Consider the following 19,888-nt stretch of genomic DNA (forward strand, 5'->3'; position numbering starts at 1 on the left):
TCCAAAATCTCAATGTCTTTCTTGTACTGAGGGCTCCACACCTGGACACAGTACTCCAGGTGGGGCCTCACAAGAGCCGAGTAGAGAGGGACAATCACCTCCCTGTCCCTGCTGGCCACCCCTCTCCTGATGGAGCCCAGGATCCCATTTGCCTTTCGAGCTGCCAGAGTGCACTGCTGGCTCATATTCAGTCTCTCGTCCATCAGGACCCCCAGGTCCTTCTCTGCCGAGCTGCTCTCAAGGACCACTCCTCCCAATTAGCAGTGGGTTGTTAGGGTAATATGGTCATGTTGTGGATAGACTTGATGATCTTTGTCTTTTTCAACTTGAGTAATTTCTATGATTCTATATGACTATCATCTCTAGGCTTCAATAGGACTTCCATAGGAGCGTCTGAGGCAGAAGATACCCAAATAAAATAAAACACTGAGTTAGAAACATATTGCTTGCAGTCCTGGTGTTAGGACCACACATCTTGGAAAGTCCCTTCACTCCTATGTACACATAGTCAACGCAAATGCAACTCTTATGCCTCCAGTTAATGCAGTTGTTACCAAACTCTGCAATAGGTTTCTTCTCTTTTTCAATATTAGCCATGTCATCTATTTCTATTACCCTTATTTTTACAGCAAAGTTCATCATAGCAGGGACTTCAGTGTACAGCTTCTTTCTGCTAGTAGTATAATACTTCCAGCATGCAGAGATTTCTACAGCAGGAAGTTCTGCAAGGTATTATTAGAAAAAAAGGAAAAAAAAAAAAAAAAAAAAAAAAAAAGAAGAAGAAAAGTGATAAAAAGAGGTGACATGGGACCTGAGAATCTTTTGAGAACTTCCATATAGTCATTTGTTCCACTCAAGGCATTCTTTTTCTCTAGGTGTTTGAAAGAAACTCATTATCTCATTACCTTCCAATATGTATGATACTGAAATACTCTGACCTAAGCTTACAGTTCATGGAAATTAATGGGGTCTGTAGAATAGAAGAGCACAAAACAAATTCCCTTGAAAATACATTTATGTAGCTGATCATGACGTCCATTCTAACGAGCAAATATTTCATACTAGATATTATATGCAATTCATTTTCATTCAGAAGACCATAAGTCCTAATACATGCATTACAAAAGGCAGTGCAGTGCTGTCTCCTGCACACTTGCATGAACACATTAAAAATTCATAATTCAAATAAGTATTTTATAACAATTTGAAGTTCTGAGGACTAGAAATAAATGCAACAAACTCACACATTAAAAAAAAAAAAAAAACAGAAATATTGTTCTGGCTCAAAAGCTTAAAGGAAGACTTACAATGACTCATCTTTCACAATGTTAGACAATTTCCTAGAGGAAAAGGCAAACACATATAGTCTCATGTATTCTGAGACAGTTAATTATTTCCCAGAAAACTTAAATGGATTACAAGCTGGTTAAAAATTATTGTGGCTGATTTTAACTTAGAAGCAATTAGACCAATGTCTGAAGAGAACTGGGAATTAAAGTAAAATGAAAGAAAATGAAACAAAATGAAATTAAACGAAATGAAAAGAAAATAACATGAAAGTGAGCAAGATTTCACAAGCGCTCTTCACCTGTCCTGGGTGTCTGGAGTGCCTAAATACTCACAAAGAAGGACAAGGATATTATGTGTCGAAATGACTGTTCTCTGGAATTACAGTTGAATTTAGTTTATCTATCAAACATTTTTCATCATTCCTAAAATACAGACCTACCCTGATCAAGAAGACTTTTTTTTTTGTTGTTCTTTTAGGGTTTGCTTTTTGTTTTCCTCAAGATAGATGATGTTATTGTTGTATTCTGTCTTTCTAGAACTACTTGCACCAGTGCAATGTGGATGTAAAAGTATCATTGTTCTGAATAGACAGAGTTTTACAGTCCATTTTTGGGGAATAAGAGTATAGAGCTTTTTCAGTTTTCTTTTTTCAGGCAGCTGAACAGAAAACATTACTGTCTGACCTTTATATTAACAAGACTAAATAAAAACACAGATGGTTTCTACTAAGTGATGGAACTGAAAGTAATGATGTGCTATCTTAAGCCACTGTCCTGCAAAATCAGAGACCAGGATAAACAAAAATCTGATTATTCTAGCTGAGTAGCAGAGATGGAATAAATATGTCCACTCTCTATGTGAATCTTTGACTACTCTGAAAAATTGAGTCATTTTAAAGAGTGGTTGTCAAGAATAAGTCCCTTTGAAGTACTGCTGGAAACAGCAAGATTAGATGTCATGGTTTTGTGATTTTTGGTTTTCGGTATTCCACATCATAACATCATGTGGGGCACTGGACAAAAAATTTAACATCATTTGGGAAAATGCTCTTGAGACATAACTTTTTTGGGAGAAAGGAGGAAAGGAGGACAAGAGATAGAGAATAAGACCCAGAAATGTCATGTGTTTGAAAGCTGTAGGTGTTTCAGTGGTCCAGAGAATAATGAAATAAGAGCAAGGGACATTTTGTGTACTTCACTAACCAATATGTTTTGCATTCAGAATGAACCAAAGACCAACTTCAAAATGTTGTAGAATATTTTGAATATAAAAAATGACAATACAATATTTTGATTAATTTTTTTTCATACCTGAGATTGGAAAGTAAAAATAAAAGGTTGTATATGTATTTAGAAAGATTTAATAGCTTCATATAGTTTCAATCATTTAGAAATGATTGAAGTTAATCTTTTTGATAGTAATTCTACTTAACAATAAATATAAAATCAAACTAGCATAAAATGAATGACTAAACTTTTTTTTTACTTTTAAAAACATAAAAGCATACAACATGTTTGATATTTTATATCCAAATTGCATCTGGTTGTTACTGGTACTTAGATATAACAAAATAAAAAGTTCTTTCCTTTAACCCAGCGTTTTAACATTAAAAATATTCGAGAATTATACCATTCAACCTAATCATACTTAACCCTATAGCTTATAAAATCACAAAACCAGAAGCCTACTTTTTTGCAGTTGTCAGTAGTTTTATGGAATCATAGCATCATGGAATCATAGAATCACTCAGTTTGGAAAAGACCTTAAAGATCATCAATTCCAACCATGACTTAACAATATTACTCTAACTCTAACAACCCTCTGATAAACCATGTCCCTGAGCAGCACTCCAAAGGGTTTTTAAACACACTCAGGGATGGTGACTCAACCGTCTCCCTGGTGAACCTATTCCAGTGCTTAACAACCCTTTCTGTAAAGAAGTGTTTTCTGATATCCAACTTAAACCTCCCCAGGCACAACCTGTGTCCATTTCCCCTCGTCCTGTCACCTGTCCCCAGTGAGAAGAGATCAACCCACTCTCATTTAAACACCTTTCAGACATTGGAAAAGAGCAATAAGGTCTCCCCTCAGCCTCTTTTTCCTCAGACTAAACAGCCCCAATTCCTTCAGTCTCCCCTCGTGGCGCATATTCTCCAAGTGCTTCACAATCCTTATTGCCCTTCTCTGGACCTGCTCCAGCACCTCAATGTCCTTTCAGTATTGAGGTGCCCAAAACTGAACACAGTACTCGAGTTGAGGCCTCACTGATGCCAAGTACAGAGGCAGGATGACTTCCATAGTCCTGCTCACCACTCCATTCCTGATACAAGCCAGGATGCCATTGGCCTTCTTGGCCATCTGGGCACACTGCTGTCTCATATTCAGCTGACTGCTCATCAGTACATCAAGGTCCCTTTCAATCAGGCAGCGTTCCTCCACTCCTCCCTAAGCCTGTAGGGCTGCCTGGGGTTGTTGTGTCCAAAATGTAGGACCTGACACTTATTATCACTTATTTGGTATATGATTACATTGTTTTTATATAGACTTCTGGAAATTTTTGTCATAAAAGTCATTTGTCCTCCTAGAGTTCATCTTTCAGAATGCTGAAAAGTAATCTGAGGAATGAAAGTATGGTCTCACTTAAATAGAGTATATGACGAGACAATGATGTTTGTTTCAAGATGCCTGAAACCCCAATCTGTTGGGAAACTGCTGAAGTTAGACTGGCATTTTGCTTTGGTAGAAGAAGTTCTACCTATGTATACAGTTTAGGGCTCCAATAATTTCAAATCCAAAAAGTGAAAGAAATTAAACAGGAAAGGTTTAGTAAATGCAAAATACTACTCTATTCCTTAGGATTCTTCTATATAAATTATTTTTTATTAGAACTTAATCTAAACTAGTTTTAAAATGCCTCAGAGCTTTTTCCTTTTACACAGACTAATAGATCTTCATTGGAACATTTGTCTAGATACCCTTATTGATATTTTTTCAACTTCCATCTATTGAGCTGTTTCCGTACACCCTGGAGACAAAGTAAATAATCTCTTTCTCTACTTTTCCATGTACTAGTCAAATAATAACAAATGGTTACAGCTTCAATTTAGCCAAATTTACTTACTTATTTTGTAAATCTTATCATACACAACACCACAAACACCCACACACTCAGCACTACGTTTCTTTCATCAACAAACCAACACATCCATCAGACACCAAGAGCAAAGATGGCAACTGAGGAAGTTTTGGGGAATTCTGGGGGACAATTCACATGGGGAAACATCAAAGAGTGCTGCTACAAAAAAGACAACTGTGTAGTGCTTACCACAAGAGTGAAGGAAGCCTCTTACACAGGGCCGCAAGTACTTTTTACACCCATACAGGTAGAGGTAACAAACTATCACTCAGCTATCATTAAGCTGCTCCAGATACCAACAATTGTCAAATTACTTTCAGTCATATTCTTGAGGTTCTTTAAAAATAAGTCAGCTGTATTTTTTTCTTCTGACCTTTCCTTTGTAAATAGTTTAATTGCAGAAATAGTCAAAGATGGATTTAGATGCTACTTTCTAGAGGCAGTGCCTCTCTTTTACACCCTCTTGAAAGCTGTCTGTCATTGATGTGTTGACAGCGAACCCTTGAACTGCAAATACTTGGACAGTACATCTCAAAATATGAGGCCTGATCCATTCTTATATCACAAAGAACTGGTCAAGCAGTTCGTCTAGAATGTGATCTGGATCCTGTTACTGAGGATTAACGAGGCAGCAGTGCTGCTTTGCACTTGTAAAACTAACCATATTCTCATTTTGGCCAATATTCATAGAAACCCTTTATCATTTACAAAGCTTCCTATAAAAAGCTAAGAGGAAAAAAAAAAAAAAAAAAAAAGACAGCTTTTCCATCTGAAGTCTGGAATAATTCATGCTATTACAGAAATTTAACAGCATTGATCTCCATGTAGAAATCCACCTTACATCAGAAGAAAATAAATGAGAATGAAACATTGTCCATGAAATAATCATTTGAGAATTTTTTTAGACAAACTAAACTGCAGGTCATGCTATGGACATATTTTCAACCATATCACAAATCCCTTTGAAAAAGAAGGAAATGAAATCTGAAGCAAAGAACTTCTGGGGAAGATGGAGAGGAAAATGGCAAAAGTCCAGAGAGCCATGGCAACTGAAACATACTAATTTAACTCACTTTTCAGAGACAAGTGTGTAAGGATATAATGCAATTTCATGTATTATCTTGCATTTACAACCTATACATCTACCTGTTTGTAGGTTATTTCCTACAGAAATTCTGTGTTCTGTTGCTCTTTGAATTATCTAAGTATGCTTTCCCTCTGGAAACCAGAATCTTTGACTTTAAAGAAGATTGAACTACTCTGATTAATTTTATAACTATTTTCTTTGCATTAGAGAAATAAAGCCACATAGAAGAACATTCAAGTAGCCCTGGTATTTTCTATAATGCTGCTGGAATAATTAAGCAAGCAGAATCTGAGGCTCTTTATTTTTAGCAGATATATATATATATATGTCTATAAAAGAATATTTTTCCACCTAATACAACAATTTAATTGAATCAATGGTGACATACTTGATAAAATTACATTATAATTGTAGTGCTTTAGAGCAAGCTATATTAAGGTATGACTCATCACTCAATACATAAGAAGGTACAGAAGCACGTCAAATCCAGCAGTTCAGTGCAATATACTGTAGCTTCAGCCAAAAATGAAATTTAAAGGCAGCAATCTTTTGTTGATAAGTGGGAGAAAAAACAGTTGGAAAGCATGACCATGAATTTTATTTTACTTTGATGAATTAAGTTTTAAAAGTGACAAGTGAATAGCTGTATAATTACAATTAAGATTTACTTAATACAATTTAGTATTTCACACTTCTCTGGCAAAACATATGAATTTACTTTATTGAAAAGGGAGAACTAGTCCACTCCTCAACTGGTGAAATAATTGGTGAAGTGGAAATGCAAAGATGGAATTTCCTGAGGTAGTTAGTTTTTTTTTTTTATTAGAATACTTTATCAATAATAATTTTGAAGGATAAGCTGTATGGTGTAACAGTCAGGCATAAAGCACAGCATTTCCCATGAAATATTTTGAATGATTTACTGTAATAGAATTTTGTTGAAAACAATTCTTATAAAACTGCAGAGCCAGAGTATATGTATATTGGATAGAACTGTACTGAAAAGTTCTTGCTTGAATAAGCCCTACTTATTACGTGAAATGTATCTTCTATTATCTCCTATCTATTAATAATTTCTTTGATATTAAAGATAGACCCCATTAAAGATATTAAATAACATACCACTATACATTGTACATCGTAAGCAAAGTTAAAAGCAAAGTTCTCTATCAATAATTGTGATGTTTTATACTTACCAGGTGTAAAATTATATCGAGCAGAAAACCCCATAGATTCCAGCTCACCATCAGCAAAAAATTTAATCCACAGAAATCTGCCACTGGATTTTATCATAGGTGGATTTTGCTGTCCACAGAAACGTCCAATGATTGGAGAAAAGCCAAAAGGTCCATCTCGTACTTCAATGTGGTCAAATTTACATTCCCAAGAAGGCTCTATGGAATATTTTTCATCAAAGTGTAGTTCAATGCATTGTCTAGGGGCAGCTGGAGATGGAAAGAAAATTACTGTATTATTTTCTAAAGCAAAATCCTTCAAACTTGATACAAAATTAAGAGAATCAAACAATTTTTATACACCTTAACATACGAATCTTAACATTGTCCATAGACAAAACAAAACAAAAAAAAAACCCTTTCTATGTTTGAAAATTATTACTTAAAACAACAACAACAACAAAACACATTGTTTTACTCATCTATTCACAGAAAAATGTGTAATTTTTTAGTAAAATTAAAGGAGATATCTATGACGTAAAGCAAAATACAATTTAGGAACAATTATGTAAAACACAACAGCTTTCTAAGAATCTTATGTATCTGAAAAAAACAGCCTTGTCTTCTATTTGAGGGGAAATATGAATCAGAATACTTTTAAAATTAATACAAAGATGAAGAAAAGTCTGTTCGGAACGGTGGTATAGCACTAAGCACAAATTCTGTTCCCATACATACGGTAGTCAATGCAGATCTGAGTACAATTCATATCAATTATCTCACTAAAACACGGAAAAGTAAAGTTAATGCACATTTAAGAATAAAGATGAAGCAAAAGTAATTTACTAAAGAGCAAAAAAATGTTATTTAGAATAACCTTGAAGAAACTTTATAGTGGTCATTTTAGACAAAACAAGCAAACAAACAAAAAAACCCAAAAAAAAACAAAACAAAAAACAAAAAACAAAAACACTTTAGCAATAGGTACTAAAAATCTGAATTTCACATGGTAAACTAGTTTTAGGATCAAAATGTTGCTGTAGTTTACTCTCCTCTGCTTTTGCTTATTTTCCAACAAAGCCAAGACAAGGATTTTTTCAGTCAACCTCAGTTCTTGCTAAAGGATTGAAGAAAATCACATCAGCTTACGGAGTGCCCAGGGAAGAGTTTCTATCTTTCCACCAGGTCTCCCATGCTTAGAGGCTGCTCTGCTTTAAGAATGGAGCACTGACCATTCATCAGCTCTGCTTCTCCACTGCTAAATTAAAGAAGGCCAGGGAGTGAGCCTAGAAGCTAGCAACTGACAGTTCTCTCTCCATAACCATTAAAATCACCTGCTAGAATGATTTTGGCCCGTGACAGTCAGAATTCCAAGAAAGCCTTCTTAGGCATGATGTGGTTTTCCTCATCAGCCAAGGACCATTCACAACAAATGGTTTGGATCTGTACTGGTCACTGGGAAGATGAAAGGAGCTTATATGTTCCTGCAGATTTGCACGTCTTAAACCCAATGAATGCTTCCCAATTTATGTTAGTCTGTGTCACAAATTTCTGTGCACACTAGCTCAAAGGATGATGGCTCTTTTCTCCTGACTCTTCTCAGGAACACAACACTTTCTGTTTCCATAATTACAGTGACTGTGGTGATTACAGAAGACTGAGCAGAGATTGAAAGGAATACTAAGTAAGCATTCATGCTACCTTTTCTCTACTTTTATATGCACTTCCCTGCTTCACCTTAGAGCAAAAGGTTAAACATTTTGTTGCAATAATCTACCAAAGTGATCCAGACCTTCCTGAAAATGATAACAAGAGATAAAAACACAATTCAAACTCCCAACTTTATCTACACTTTAGAAACAAACAAACAAACAAAAATCTTTTCACAGTTTTACTCTGAGTTCAGTAAAAGGTTTTCTTGCTATAAGTAAACTAAAGCAAGCAGGTACTCTATGAATATATGCCTTGTGTCACAGCTTTCTGCAACAGTGTATGCAAATATAATCACAGTAAGCCTTATGGAAATACAGTGACTAAAATAATGACTAAGAACAAAGTATGCATAAGTACTCAGACACACACAAAAATCAAGTAAACAGACAGGAAAAAAAAAAAAAAAAAAAAAGAAAAGGCATTTATTCCATACTGGATTGCAATCCACTGTCTAATCAGAGAAGGAGGGATGAAATGATCCTCATTCACAGGTAAATCACATTCACATCTAACATCTTCAAAGCTTATTTTGTGACTACAGTGTCACAGGAAAAGTTTCTGCTGTGTTCAAATGAATTTCATATTGAAGCTACCTTAGAAATTTCAAATCATAAGTTCTTCTGTAGTTAACTTCCAATTATGTTTCTTCAAAGACATTTAATATGGCAGAAAAGCTACTTAATGTTTACATTTGTCATCTTTTAAATCTAATTATCTTTTACAAGAGCTGTACTAAGATTTTACAAAAAAAGTCATTTGGGTTCCAGTTAAAGAAGAACATTTGCAACAAAACACACAATTAGGATTTAGATTCTGATCAGTCTCTGAGACCGTAAGTGACAATGGAAGTTAAGCAAAAAATGTTTCAATTTACCAGACAGCATAGAAATGAAAAATCAAACATCATTTATCTGGGATACTACAGTACTAACAGTTTTGAATGATCCTTAGTATTTCTGGTTGTACAGCTATTGTTGATGGGAAAGACACAATCTCCTTTGAAAGAGGAATTTTTCTTTGTTTTGATGCATATTTTTGAACATAAAAAATCAACCTGAAATATGAAAGGACTTTGAGAGGTGGTAATTTTTATACAGGTAAATAGCTAGGAGTAAAGAGTTTAATGTCTTTAGGAAAAAACATGGAAGATTTTCAAAAAAACTTACTCTGAACTTCCACAAGGATATAAAGTGTAAGATTTACTTCATAAGTGAAGCGATACTTTTCTTCATAAGCAATTCTGGTCCATAACTCTATTTATACATAAGCATTTATTTAGTAAAAACTGAAGAGCTGATAAAAACATATAAGCATTAAGATTATTTATTTCCAAAACAGCTCTTAAAATACACTACGTAAAGTATGACGGTCCTACTGCCCACATATTTTTAACACCAACAAAATATTGCTTCTAAAAAACTCCTATTTGGTTTCCCTCTAGAGTACGTGTGCCCAATTTTCTGCAGTCTGGCAAAGTCTAATGCTGCTCCTGCATTTGTTCCAAGCAGCTGTGAATTTTGCCAGGTAAGAGTCATGAACGTGTGAAATAAGGGTAAAATTAGTCCCAGCGGAGAACTTAATGTGTACATTCAGCTATTTCCTATGTTCTCTATATGCCCAATAGGATTGAACAAAAAACAACAGCAACAACAACAAAGAAGAAAAAAATCTTGATTCATATTGAAAGGTAGATGGGACTCACCAGAAGCTGCTTTATAGCATAAAATTTTTTGTACTGAGTCCATGACTTCTGGATGACCTAACGCACTTCTTTTAGAAAGGCATCCAACCTGGACTTCAAAAAAAATTCTGCTTGTTCCAGAAGTTAATTGTCATTACAATCAAATGAGAAGTGAAAAAAAATGAAGGAAAAGAAAGAAAAAGGAAAAAAAAAAAGGAAAAAAAAAAAAAAAAAAAAAAAAAGGAAAGAAGGAAAAAGAAAAAAGAAAGTTCTAGCTGTTTGATCTGTTTGCAACTTTGACTGCTAGTATAGACTCTACAATCAAAAATCCTCTTCACTTTTAAAAGCTCACTGTGTATGATCACGGCAATTTTTGCCAGCTTTTTACTTCACCAATATAATTCTGAAATGATAAAAGGCTTGCATACACTTAAGATGACTTAAAATATGGGGGAAAACTTGCATCGTGAGATGAAAATCAATTTTATTATAACAGACTATCTGCTGCAGTGCTCACCTGAATCCTTTAAAGTCAGTCAGAATTGTATTTGTGGGAAGCCATCAGAATTTACCCTTGATAGTACTTGATAGCAAAAAATGAAGGAAAGAAAGAAAGCATGCAGGAAAGAACCTGCTGAGCCATATATGTATTTATAGTTGGTTACACAGTAGTCAAAACTCTATGGTACTGGCACAGTGAGCTAAGATATGCAAAGAAGAGATCTCAGCATAGGAATGCTAGTCTGGATCACATCAACAGTCCCTGTCATTTGATACTTGGAATATAACAGCAGACAGAAGCTACTCCAAGCATGCTGAATCTCAATAATAAATATAGGAATGAGATATAAAGAGAGATGTTTATAGACATTTATGTCTTGGATTAGAAAATATTACAACGTACAAAAGATATGCAAGAATATCTTCATTGGCTAGCCTTCTTTGTCATTTTATGCTGTCTTTATCCGTTGGAAAAAGAGTTGGAACAGACACATTACTTTAAGTACAGAAGATTATTTTTTTCTACTTCAGTGTGTCTCCTTTTGCCCTTTTCCAAAACTGATACTACTGAAAGTATGGTTTCTAAGACATCTCTACATTTTGGTGTTTTTTTGAAAACATTCTATTCTTGACCATTTTGGAAGACAAAAATAGGCAGAGTCAAACGTGTTGTGCAGTATGCATGGTTCCCACTAAATTACATATTACAGATGACATCATCATAGGTTTTAAATTATCCAGTTGGAATCCAGACTCCTCAGTACAGTTGGACAAGAAGCAAGAAGCCTAAAATCGATTTATCCCATAGAATATAAAGATGTCTGTTGAATTCAGATTATTTCCTGCACTGCATAGAAATTACCACAAAATTGTCAACATATAATTTCATCATCTAGAACACAGATGTTTGATTAAATATTTCCTTCCTATACTTTGACATTTCCAATTTGAGCTATTCTAAAGCAGTCTATTTTAATAGCAGATTTTACCACTTTTCATTTTATTATCTTTTCATAAGTAGTTAAAATAATAAAGACAGGTCCTTACAATAAATATATTTCTGGCACCTTCTTACTAACAGAAGGAATTTCTCATGGCTTAAGAGACTGGATTATGGTTTACAGAATTGATGGGTTTTTGTTGTTGTTATTGTTGTTGTTTTTCTGTTTGTTTGTTTTTTCCCACCACCTTTCTCTTTGCACCTCAATTCCTAGAAAATAAAACAGGCATGTTTCCTCCCCTCCTTAGAGCAATGTTGAGATTATTTCACTGCAGTGTGCAAAAAGACCTGGATGTAGCAACATAAATGATACAAAAATATCACAAAAATATAATACTAAGTAGAACATATGGATCCTATATATTCATTATTATTATTGATTTTCATTGCTGTTGTAAAAGTATTTTTAAACTATGAAAGAACTGAGATGCTTACCATACATCTGCTTAAATTCCAGACTTATTTTGGAAGAATTATGGAAGACTGTAGAAGCATAAATTTATCTCAAAGTGCTTGTTGACTCCTTTATTTATAACCATCTCTTTACTTCTGACTTCAGTCAGTTTACTTATCACTGAAGTATAATTCAGATATCTCATTTATTTATTTATTTATTTTCTTTTCAAACTATACAACATTTACCATCCATCATTTCCCTGAAAGATTTTTATGAAATATGTTTCTATTAGTAACTCAGCACTAGGTTTGGAAAGACAAACTGTTTTCTCTAAGTGTTTTTTGGAGTGTTCTAAAGCAGCTGATTTAGTTAGAATAATCTATACAGCTTTCAAAATCTCTCTTGGAACAATCAGCATCTTTAAAAAAAAAAAGAAAGTATTTCTACAATTCCTGATTCCAGCACGTTAAATTAATAGTTCTGTCCAACTCAGCATGGATAGGGCAATCACCAGTGTTGTATTTTGTATGTAATCACAACTCATTAATCTTTTTAGTTTCAGAGTTCTACCACTTCCGTTCCTGATTCATCTTTTCTGTTACTAACTTCCAACAGTATCTAATCTCTTGTTACCTTCAGCAGATTCCTTTTTACAAGAATCCTTTCACATCCATTTTGCTAAGATTCATGAAAAGAAATTACAGGTATGTAGTAAGCCTTTTTTACATCAACTCCAGACCTTCAACTATCTACTCATTGAGAACTGAATCTTACATTACTATTTTCTGTGTTGGTTTTCCTAGTTGCTGTTTCATTTTGTTAATCTCCTTATTTTCTTATGATTACTTGGGTAGAAAATATTTTTATACTCACTGTATGGAAGTTTTCTGCATAATCTTCTTTACTGTACTTCACCTAGCTGTGCTTGCCATCCCTGATTCAGTTATGACATGTTTAAAAATTGATATGAGGAGTCAAAAGCATTTTAGTTTCCTGTGTTCATGCCTTTTATTCATTTTAAATATTCTGGTTTCTATCGTATTACAGCTTTTTAGGTTCTATTCATTCTCTAAAATAAATAATACTGTTTATTCCTAAGTGACTTATGTATACTTGACACCTAGGTTATTTTATTAGTCTGTTAGGAAAGCTAGCATTTTCCAATATTTTCTAGTATGCTTTCCAATGTTTTTTAATTTTTTTATTAAAAAAAATTGCTGAGATAAAACTTTTCTAAATCTTGCTTCCTGATGCTATCATGAACTTAGAAGCTTTATCTACCCTTCACATACAGCAAAATAAAATACTTTTTCGACAGTTGATAGACTACAAAGATTCATTGACTGTTCACCTTCTATAATGTAGACACACTCTCTGTCAGGAGGATACTTGTTGGGATAATTGGGAGAAGTGAAGATGCCTCCTTCCGCATATTTTGTCCAAGTTCCACACTGCACTGGTTTCTGTCCTTCGGCAGTAGTCTGCTTTTCTGTGAAATGATGACATTAAAAATCATGTGGTTAGTTTAAAAATTATGACGGCTACTTGACACTTTGAACTCCTCTACAGAACAAAATAGTTCCATCTGATGGTGGTCTCAGCTTTTTCCAGTTGTGTCTAAGTATGATCATTGACCTGGAAGAAAATTAGACTGTTCTTTATGGATATTCTCACTCAAAATACTTTTTCAAAGCAGAGAAGAGTCTTGAATATCGGAGGGAAGTCATCCTTACATCACCTTTTAAATTACATGCTCGAGAATCAAAGACATGAGTTTCTCACTTGTGTAGTTCAAAAAATCCAAGTGTGTGCCTTCTCAACAAGACACAAAATTAAGGAAACAAACAAGCAAAAAAAAGAACAAAAACCATTCCAGAAATCTAATAGAACTGTTTTTAATTCACAGTGTTGTGAGCCTAGATTCACCTGACAGAGATGGGGTCACAGCCCAGAACTTTCCTCCTCCAAGGTGAGTCATCAGAGAGCAGGGTCAGTCCTCATTTGCTAGCCCTGAAACTTCTGTGTTCCCTTTCTGCACGTTGGCAGAGAGCTTGAAGACTTTAAGATTTTAATCTTTTCAGGCTGAAAAGGATGAAGAATTGCTTTCTGGACATTGTGCTTTAACTAGTAAGCCAAAATAAGATGGATTTATTGGAGGAAAAAAAATTTAGACTTGAAGGGACAGCAGGCTCTCGGAAATGCACCAGTTTTTAGAGTTCATAGGAATCAAAAATGGCCTCCTATGCTTAGCTCCCAGCCAGGTGCCTGTATCCAAGTTTGTCCCACCAAGACTTTCATGTTCAAGGCCGAATTGTTTGAGGTTCTTAAGATCAATGGAGGGAGACAGGCACCTTCCAAGCATGATTTTAACCACCTGAGATCTGCCTTAGATTCTGCATGCATTTCTCTTTCTTCATGGTCCATATACAAGTTAAGAATGAAATGGATCCTGATCCTCTGAAATGAATTCAGGTTTGCAGGGAGTGAGCATTCAGACATACGTTCAGACACACACTGTGCTGAGCATCCCTCCCTGCTTGACCATCACCTCACTTAGCATGCAGGGTTTTGAAGGCTGTTTTTCTATCCCCACGCTGCACAAGGAGCCAGGAAGCCTGATTTCACATTTTGAATTCTATTTCAGCAATCAAAAAGATTTTGAGACAAAATTACTTGGTACCAAATATGAACACTTAGTCTGAAAGAGAAGGCACTTTGCAACCACTAGATAAGGTCAGGTTGAGCCTTTAGTTAAATTTAGCCATGGATAAGGTCACTAACTTGTTAAAAAATCACCACTGAATTTTTGGCAGTTTACAGACTGAAAACAAATGAACAAGCTACAGACACTGGAAGTAGGTGGACTACAAAAAATTTCCAGACCTACATTAACAACTCGCATCAAAACTTAAGACTGTAATATAATATCTGAAAAACAAGTCTGAAGTTTACGTACCTGTTCCTTTTTTGGTTGCCCCAGACAAATGTAGGATGATTAGACTTGCTACGACTGAAAGAGAGATTTGCATTAGATATAATAGTGTAATAGTGTCTGCAATTAAATCAAATGTAAACATCTGAAAAGAACACAAATTAAATAGAATTACTGTAAAAAATTCAGTATTTCATGTGTACTTGTATCCTTAAGTTTCACTTTTCATATGAACTCATTTGCATGTAATCTGCCCACGTAAGTGTTTATCTTTGTAAAAGTATTCAAATAAAGAGGAGAACTATTTGGCTTAAAATACAATTTCCAAGCATTAATGTTTGCCTCTTATTTTATTTTCCCTTTTTTAATATTACAAAACATTTTAGCAATATTTATTTATATAATCATAGCTTGGGCCAGTAATAAAAAAAAAAAAGCTGTATTCAACCAAAGTAGACAAAGACCTATTAAGTTTCAGTGCCACTGAATCACTTTGGTTTCTTATCAAGGCATAATAAAATTAAGACCAAAATAACTAACCAGCTCTCTGATGAAGAAATCACGGAATGATGATGGTTGTGTTGAGGCATTGGCACAGCTGCCCAGAGAAGTTGTGGTGCCCCATCCCTGGAGGTGCTCAAGGCCAGATTGGATGGGGCCCTGGGCAGCTGAGCTGGTGGGGGCAGCCCTGCCCTTGGAACGTGGTGGGGAAGGGTGGCTTTGAGGGCCCTTCCAACGTAAGCCATTCCATAGTTCTATGATTTTTTTCCCACCTCCCTGGTCTTCTCTAGCTATTTCCAGGAGAAAGTGGGATAGCAAGAACATGAGTTCCTGGAGCGCTCAAGATTTTGACCCCAGTGAGTTTGGCACAAAGCCCAAACTTAGTGCCCAGGCAAGACTAAAGTTAAAGTGGAGATGAACTTGTCTGTTTATCCCGAGTATTTTGGATACATCAGCTTGTGTTTGTATCGTTGACTGTATGGAGGAATTGGTGGTCTTCAACACATATAACTGAATGACGTGCTTTCCTCTTCTTACCCCCAGTGGTCTTTCTGAAAATAGCTTAGCTTTGAGATTTATTTCTATGCCTTTGACCCTTCCCATGTGACAGAAGGTTTTAGGTGTGCACGTCGGCTACCTTATTAAGCAAGTAAAGGTTGAAGTGCTGGGAAAATAAAGTCTTGGCAGCACGTTCTCTATTTCTTGGTCAGGCTCACAGTCCCTGTGTCTTTCTGATTCTCCCAGCTAACAGAGACAGGATGTTGGCAGGGCTGGTAGTTAAAAACTCTTCTGTGTCTTGGGCATTCAGTGAGAACATTGCATCTTCTGCTCAGATCTGGATGCTACCCAACCATTCATGCCCTTACGCTCCTCAGGGATGGATTCTGGAAATGCATTCTTGCTGGGATTCTGACCATCGGCTATGTCAGAATCTGGAGGCAATGAAGGTTTTGCGCGTTGCTCATTTACTTAGTTGTGTTTCATGCAGTGAACACACTGCATCTATGTGCATAATTCTCACCAGCTGAAACCAAATTTCTCCTTAGTTAAGGAGGTTTGGTGCTAGAATGTGGAGACAGCATTCTTTATGAAAGCTAGAATGGGCAGAACAGTAGCTAAACAAACCCTATGTGAGAAATGTTTCTTCTTAGGCTATTAATCACAGTTCATGTCTTTTTCTTAAAGGGTCCCTTTATCTATCAACTCTTCTTTTCTAAATGTTAAAAACTGAAGTCAAGAAAATTAGAGAGACTTGGTCCAAGTCACTGAGATATAATTACAGATATGATAGAAAAACACAGGTCTTTTCAATTCCAGCTAACCGCTAGAAAGAGTGCTTCCAAGTTGCAGAGCTGTGTTATTCCAAAGCAGGGAGCTACATTGACTTATCATCACAGAGTCAAAATAAATTTGACAATAGAATGTAAAATGCAAAAAAAAAAAAAAAAAAAAAAAAAAAAAAAAAAAAAAAAAAAAGAAAGAAGAGAGAGAGATGCAAAGATTTTTCTGCATATATCATATCCATCACTTGAAATGAAATACCTCTCACATCGAAAAAAAAAAAAAAAAAAAGATTATTTTCTTGACACGGTGGCATTAACACCAGCATTGCCAAAATACATATGGTGCCAGAAAGTAATTAAAATTGGGGGGTTGACAGGGAAAGATAACATGATACCTTTCACTCAAGCAGTCATGATAGTCCATCCTATGCTATGATCTCTTACATTTTTTTTTTCACACCATCAGAAAAGAACATTTTCACAGGAAAAAAAATAAAATAAAAAGACCCCTCCAAAGAGACCAATCACACTGTCTTTACACATTCAAAGCTGTCACTTGGGAATCTTTAGCAGTACACCAACAATATTGACATTATCTGGGTTTGGGAATTATTTCAAAGAGTTTCCACCAAATTTCTTGTTGCATTCTCTCTGCCTTCTCCCTCTCTTTCCTCTCCTAATCATCAGTGTGATTATAATCACACTTTCTATTTCCACTGATTGCGCATCTTTGATTATGGATTTGTGCATTTTCCCATTGCAAGCCTCACATTAAGAGGTTTATCTCTCTGCCAGGAAGCTTTTTGGAGGCTATGATTTGGCATGAATGTGGCTTAGCCTAGTGAAGAGTTTCTGGAAAACCTATACCCAGTCGTAGCACTGCTGTTTTACAGGTGTGGGCGCATAGCGAGGTGCTGAAAGAATTGTACCCCTCCAGCAGTGAGGATCCTCTCCAAAACTGTGTCAGGAGGAGGGGGTCCTACCACGCAGCCCGAGGTCTCGGTGCATTTCTGTGCCCCCCGTTGCTCGGGGAGGACCCCTCTGGGGGCTGGGGGGGAACAGCCGGCGCAGAGCCCACGGACGATGGGCGCAGCGCTGCTGGAGCCTCGCACCCCATGGCCGCCCCTGGAACCGCCGGTTCTAGTCACGAGTGGGGCAGCAGGGGGGCCGCTTCCCCTCTCCCCCACAGCACGCGGAAAGCCATTTTCGCACCCAGGTGAAAACCAACAGACAGCCCGAGCGGGAGCTCGGGGGAGACACAGACCTCCCCCCACCGCACCGCAGGGGGGTGCTGGGGAAGGGGCGAAGGGGATGCTTTGGAGGGGGGGAGTTTGCCATGGGGTCCCGTAGGACGAGTTGTGGGGGCAGCGGAAGGTAAGGCTAGGCTGGAGGAGATACTCACTGTGAAGGAAGCTGCGCCCATGGGTCATGTCTGTGCCTTACACAAGGGGCTTCGGTCTCCACTAATTCCATTTAGATACGGGAGGACTTCCAGTGGCAGGGAGAGGATGGAAGTAGGAAAAGAAAAAAGAAAAAAACAAACAAACAAAAAATCCAAACCAAAACAACAAAAAAAACACCAAAACGCGGAGCCCACACACAGCGGAGCGGAGCAGCCCTTCTTCCCGCTCGCTCTCTCCCTCGCCGCCTTCCACCGATCACGGCCGGCTCGATCCCATCACGGCGAGCTCCCGGCAGCACTGCCGGCAGCGGAGCATCGCGGCAGCGGGCACGGCGGCGACCCGCGCCTCCAGGTGCCGGCGAGCGGCGGCGGGGCGAGCCGAGCCTTAGTCCCCAGCTTCATACAGAACCCAGAGCGGAGGGAAACATCTCCTGCAGGACTCCGCGCCCAGCGACTTCCAGCCCTTCGGCTTCTTTTGATGCATTGAAGAAGGGATTAATGGGTCCGTCATCAGCTCCCCGTGCTTGCTCCTCTGAAGGGGTGGGGGTGGGAGGGAGGGAACCCAAAGAGGAGGGGTGGGGGAAGAAAGATTTACCAAATAGGGGATTTAGTCATATTTGTGTGCAATGCGATCCTTATTAGAGAAGAAATCCTTTAAAATCGAACAAATCCATTTTGCAAAAGCCTCTCTCTCCCTGCGCGTTGCGTGGTATCAAGTGGTTGCAGCGGTGAGAGGCTGAAAACACATGGCACCGTCTGAAGTCCTCTCGGGAACGGATGGAGCGAGACGGAGACGGATGAGGGTTAGTGATGTCCCCTCACTGCTCCGGTCCGGGGCGAGGAGCAGGAGGAAACCCTGGAGGCTATTCCACTCATCCAGAGCAAGGGAAGGGAAGGGGAGGGGAGGAACGGGGAGGCGGCAGTGGTGGAGAAGGAACGATTTCAGAACTGGAGAAGGAAGAGTGAGAGAAGAGGGGTCGTTTCCCCTCGTCCCTCAGCTCACAGATGAGGGAAATGCTCTCAGTCCCTCCCTGAGCTGCACCTGATGCCAACCGAAAGGATGCTCCCCTTGGAGAAGAGACTTCTCCATTTGCACGCACGCACTCACAAAAGGGAGCAATAAAAGTTTCTCCTCTAATCCTCCAACCGCAGATACAATGATTGCCTCTTCCAATCAGCCCTTAGACGACAGCAAAATCTCTCCCGTTAGCTTCCCCCCCTCCCTCTCCCAAGCTTATCCGCTTCCTCAGCTATATCCCCCCCACCCCCAGGCCCTCATCCCTCTGGCTGCGGAGGGAGAAGAGTGGGGCAAATACACTGAGAGTACTGAGACGAGGGGAAAGGATTTCAGCGAGAAAAAGCAGGGCGGACAGAGCAGACGCCCGCAGGAGAGGGCGGCGGATGGAGGGGGCACATAGCACGAGGGAGTGAGGGAAAGGAGGATCTGTGCCATTGGGGTGCGGGGGAAGCGGGCGGCCGCTGCTCCACACCCGCACCTGATGCTCTGCGCTCTACGGGAGAAGTGCGTCTGGGGGCGGGGAGCTGCCAGGGAAGGGGCTGCAAAGAGAGAGAAGCTAAAATCCCACCCGGGATCCGCACCTGCGCGCAGCAAGCAGATGGCACAGTGCGTGCCCGCGGCCGGGCGCGGAGGGGCGATGCGCGCCCGCGGAGCGGGAATGCTGCTGCCTGGGGGAGGGGAGAGTACCAGCTGCGGGACCACTGTGTTAGGGCAGATTTTTAACGAGCCGAGGGATTATTTGCCGCCTTTGGGACAGCACTGAATTGAGGAG

The 19,888-nt window shown here is 38.2% G+C and overlaps 1 protein-coding gene across 5 annotated transcripts in view; it reads right to left on the reverse strand.

The window, feature by feature from the left end:
• The window catches only part of NETO1 (neuropilin and tolloid like 1), a 67,738-nt gene extending 48,410 nt beyond the window's left edge, over positions 1-19,328 (reverse strand). For 2 of the 5 annotated variants that reach the window (XR_007375838.1, XM_048939725.1), the window contains exons 1-4: positions 18,099-19,328; positions 14,937-14,990; positions 13,332-13,469; positions 6,710-6,958 (exon numbers count right to left, since the gene is read on the reverse strand). Coding sequence is in view for 4 of the 5 variants with exons in the window: in XM_048939725.1 (XP_048795682.1) it covers positions 6,710-6,958; positions 13,332-13,469; positions 14,937-14,990; positions 18,099-18,126 (469 nt within the window). In the remaining variant the exon portion in view is untranslated. Of the gene's footprint in view, positions 1-6,709; positions 6,959-10,103; positions 10,205-13,331; positions 13,470-14,936; positions 14,991-18,098 lie in introns of those variants that run through there. The other 3 variants (XM_048939723.1, XM_048939726.1, XM_048939727.1) reach the window with 3 other exon arrangements.
• Positions 19,329-19,888: the final 560 nt, after the last annotated feature.

This window comes from Lagopus muta, chromosome 3 (assembly GCF_023343835.1).
Source record: "Lagopus muta isolate bLagMut1 chromosome 3, bLagMut1 primary, whole genome shotgun sequence".
NCBI classification, from domain to species: domain Eukaryota; kingdom Metazoa; phylum Chordata; class Aves; order Galliformes; family Phasianidae; genus Lagopus; species Lagopus muta.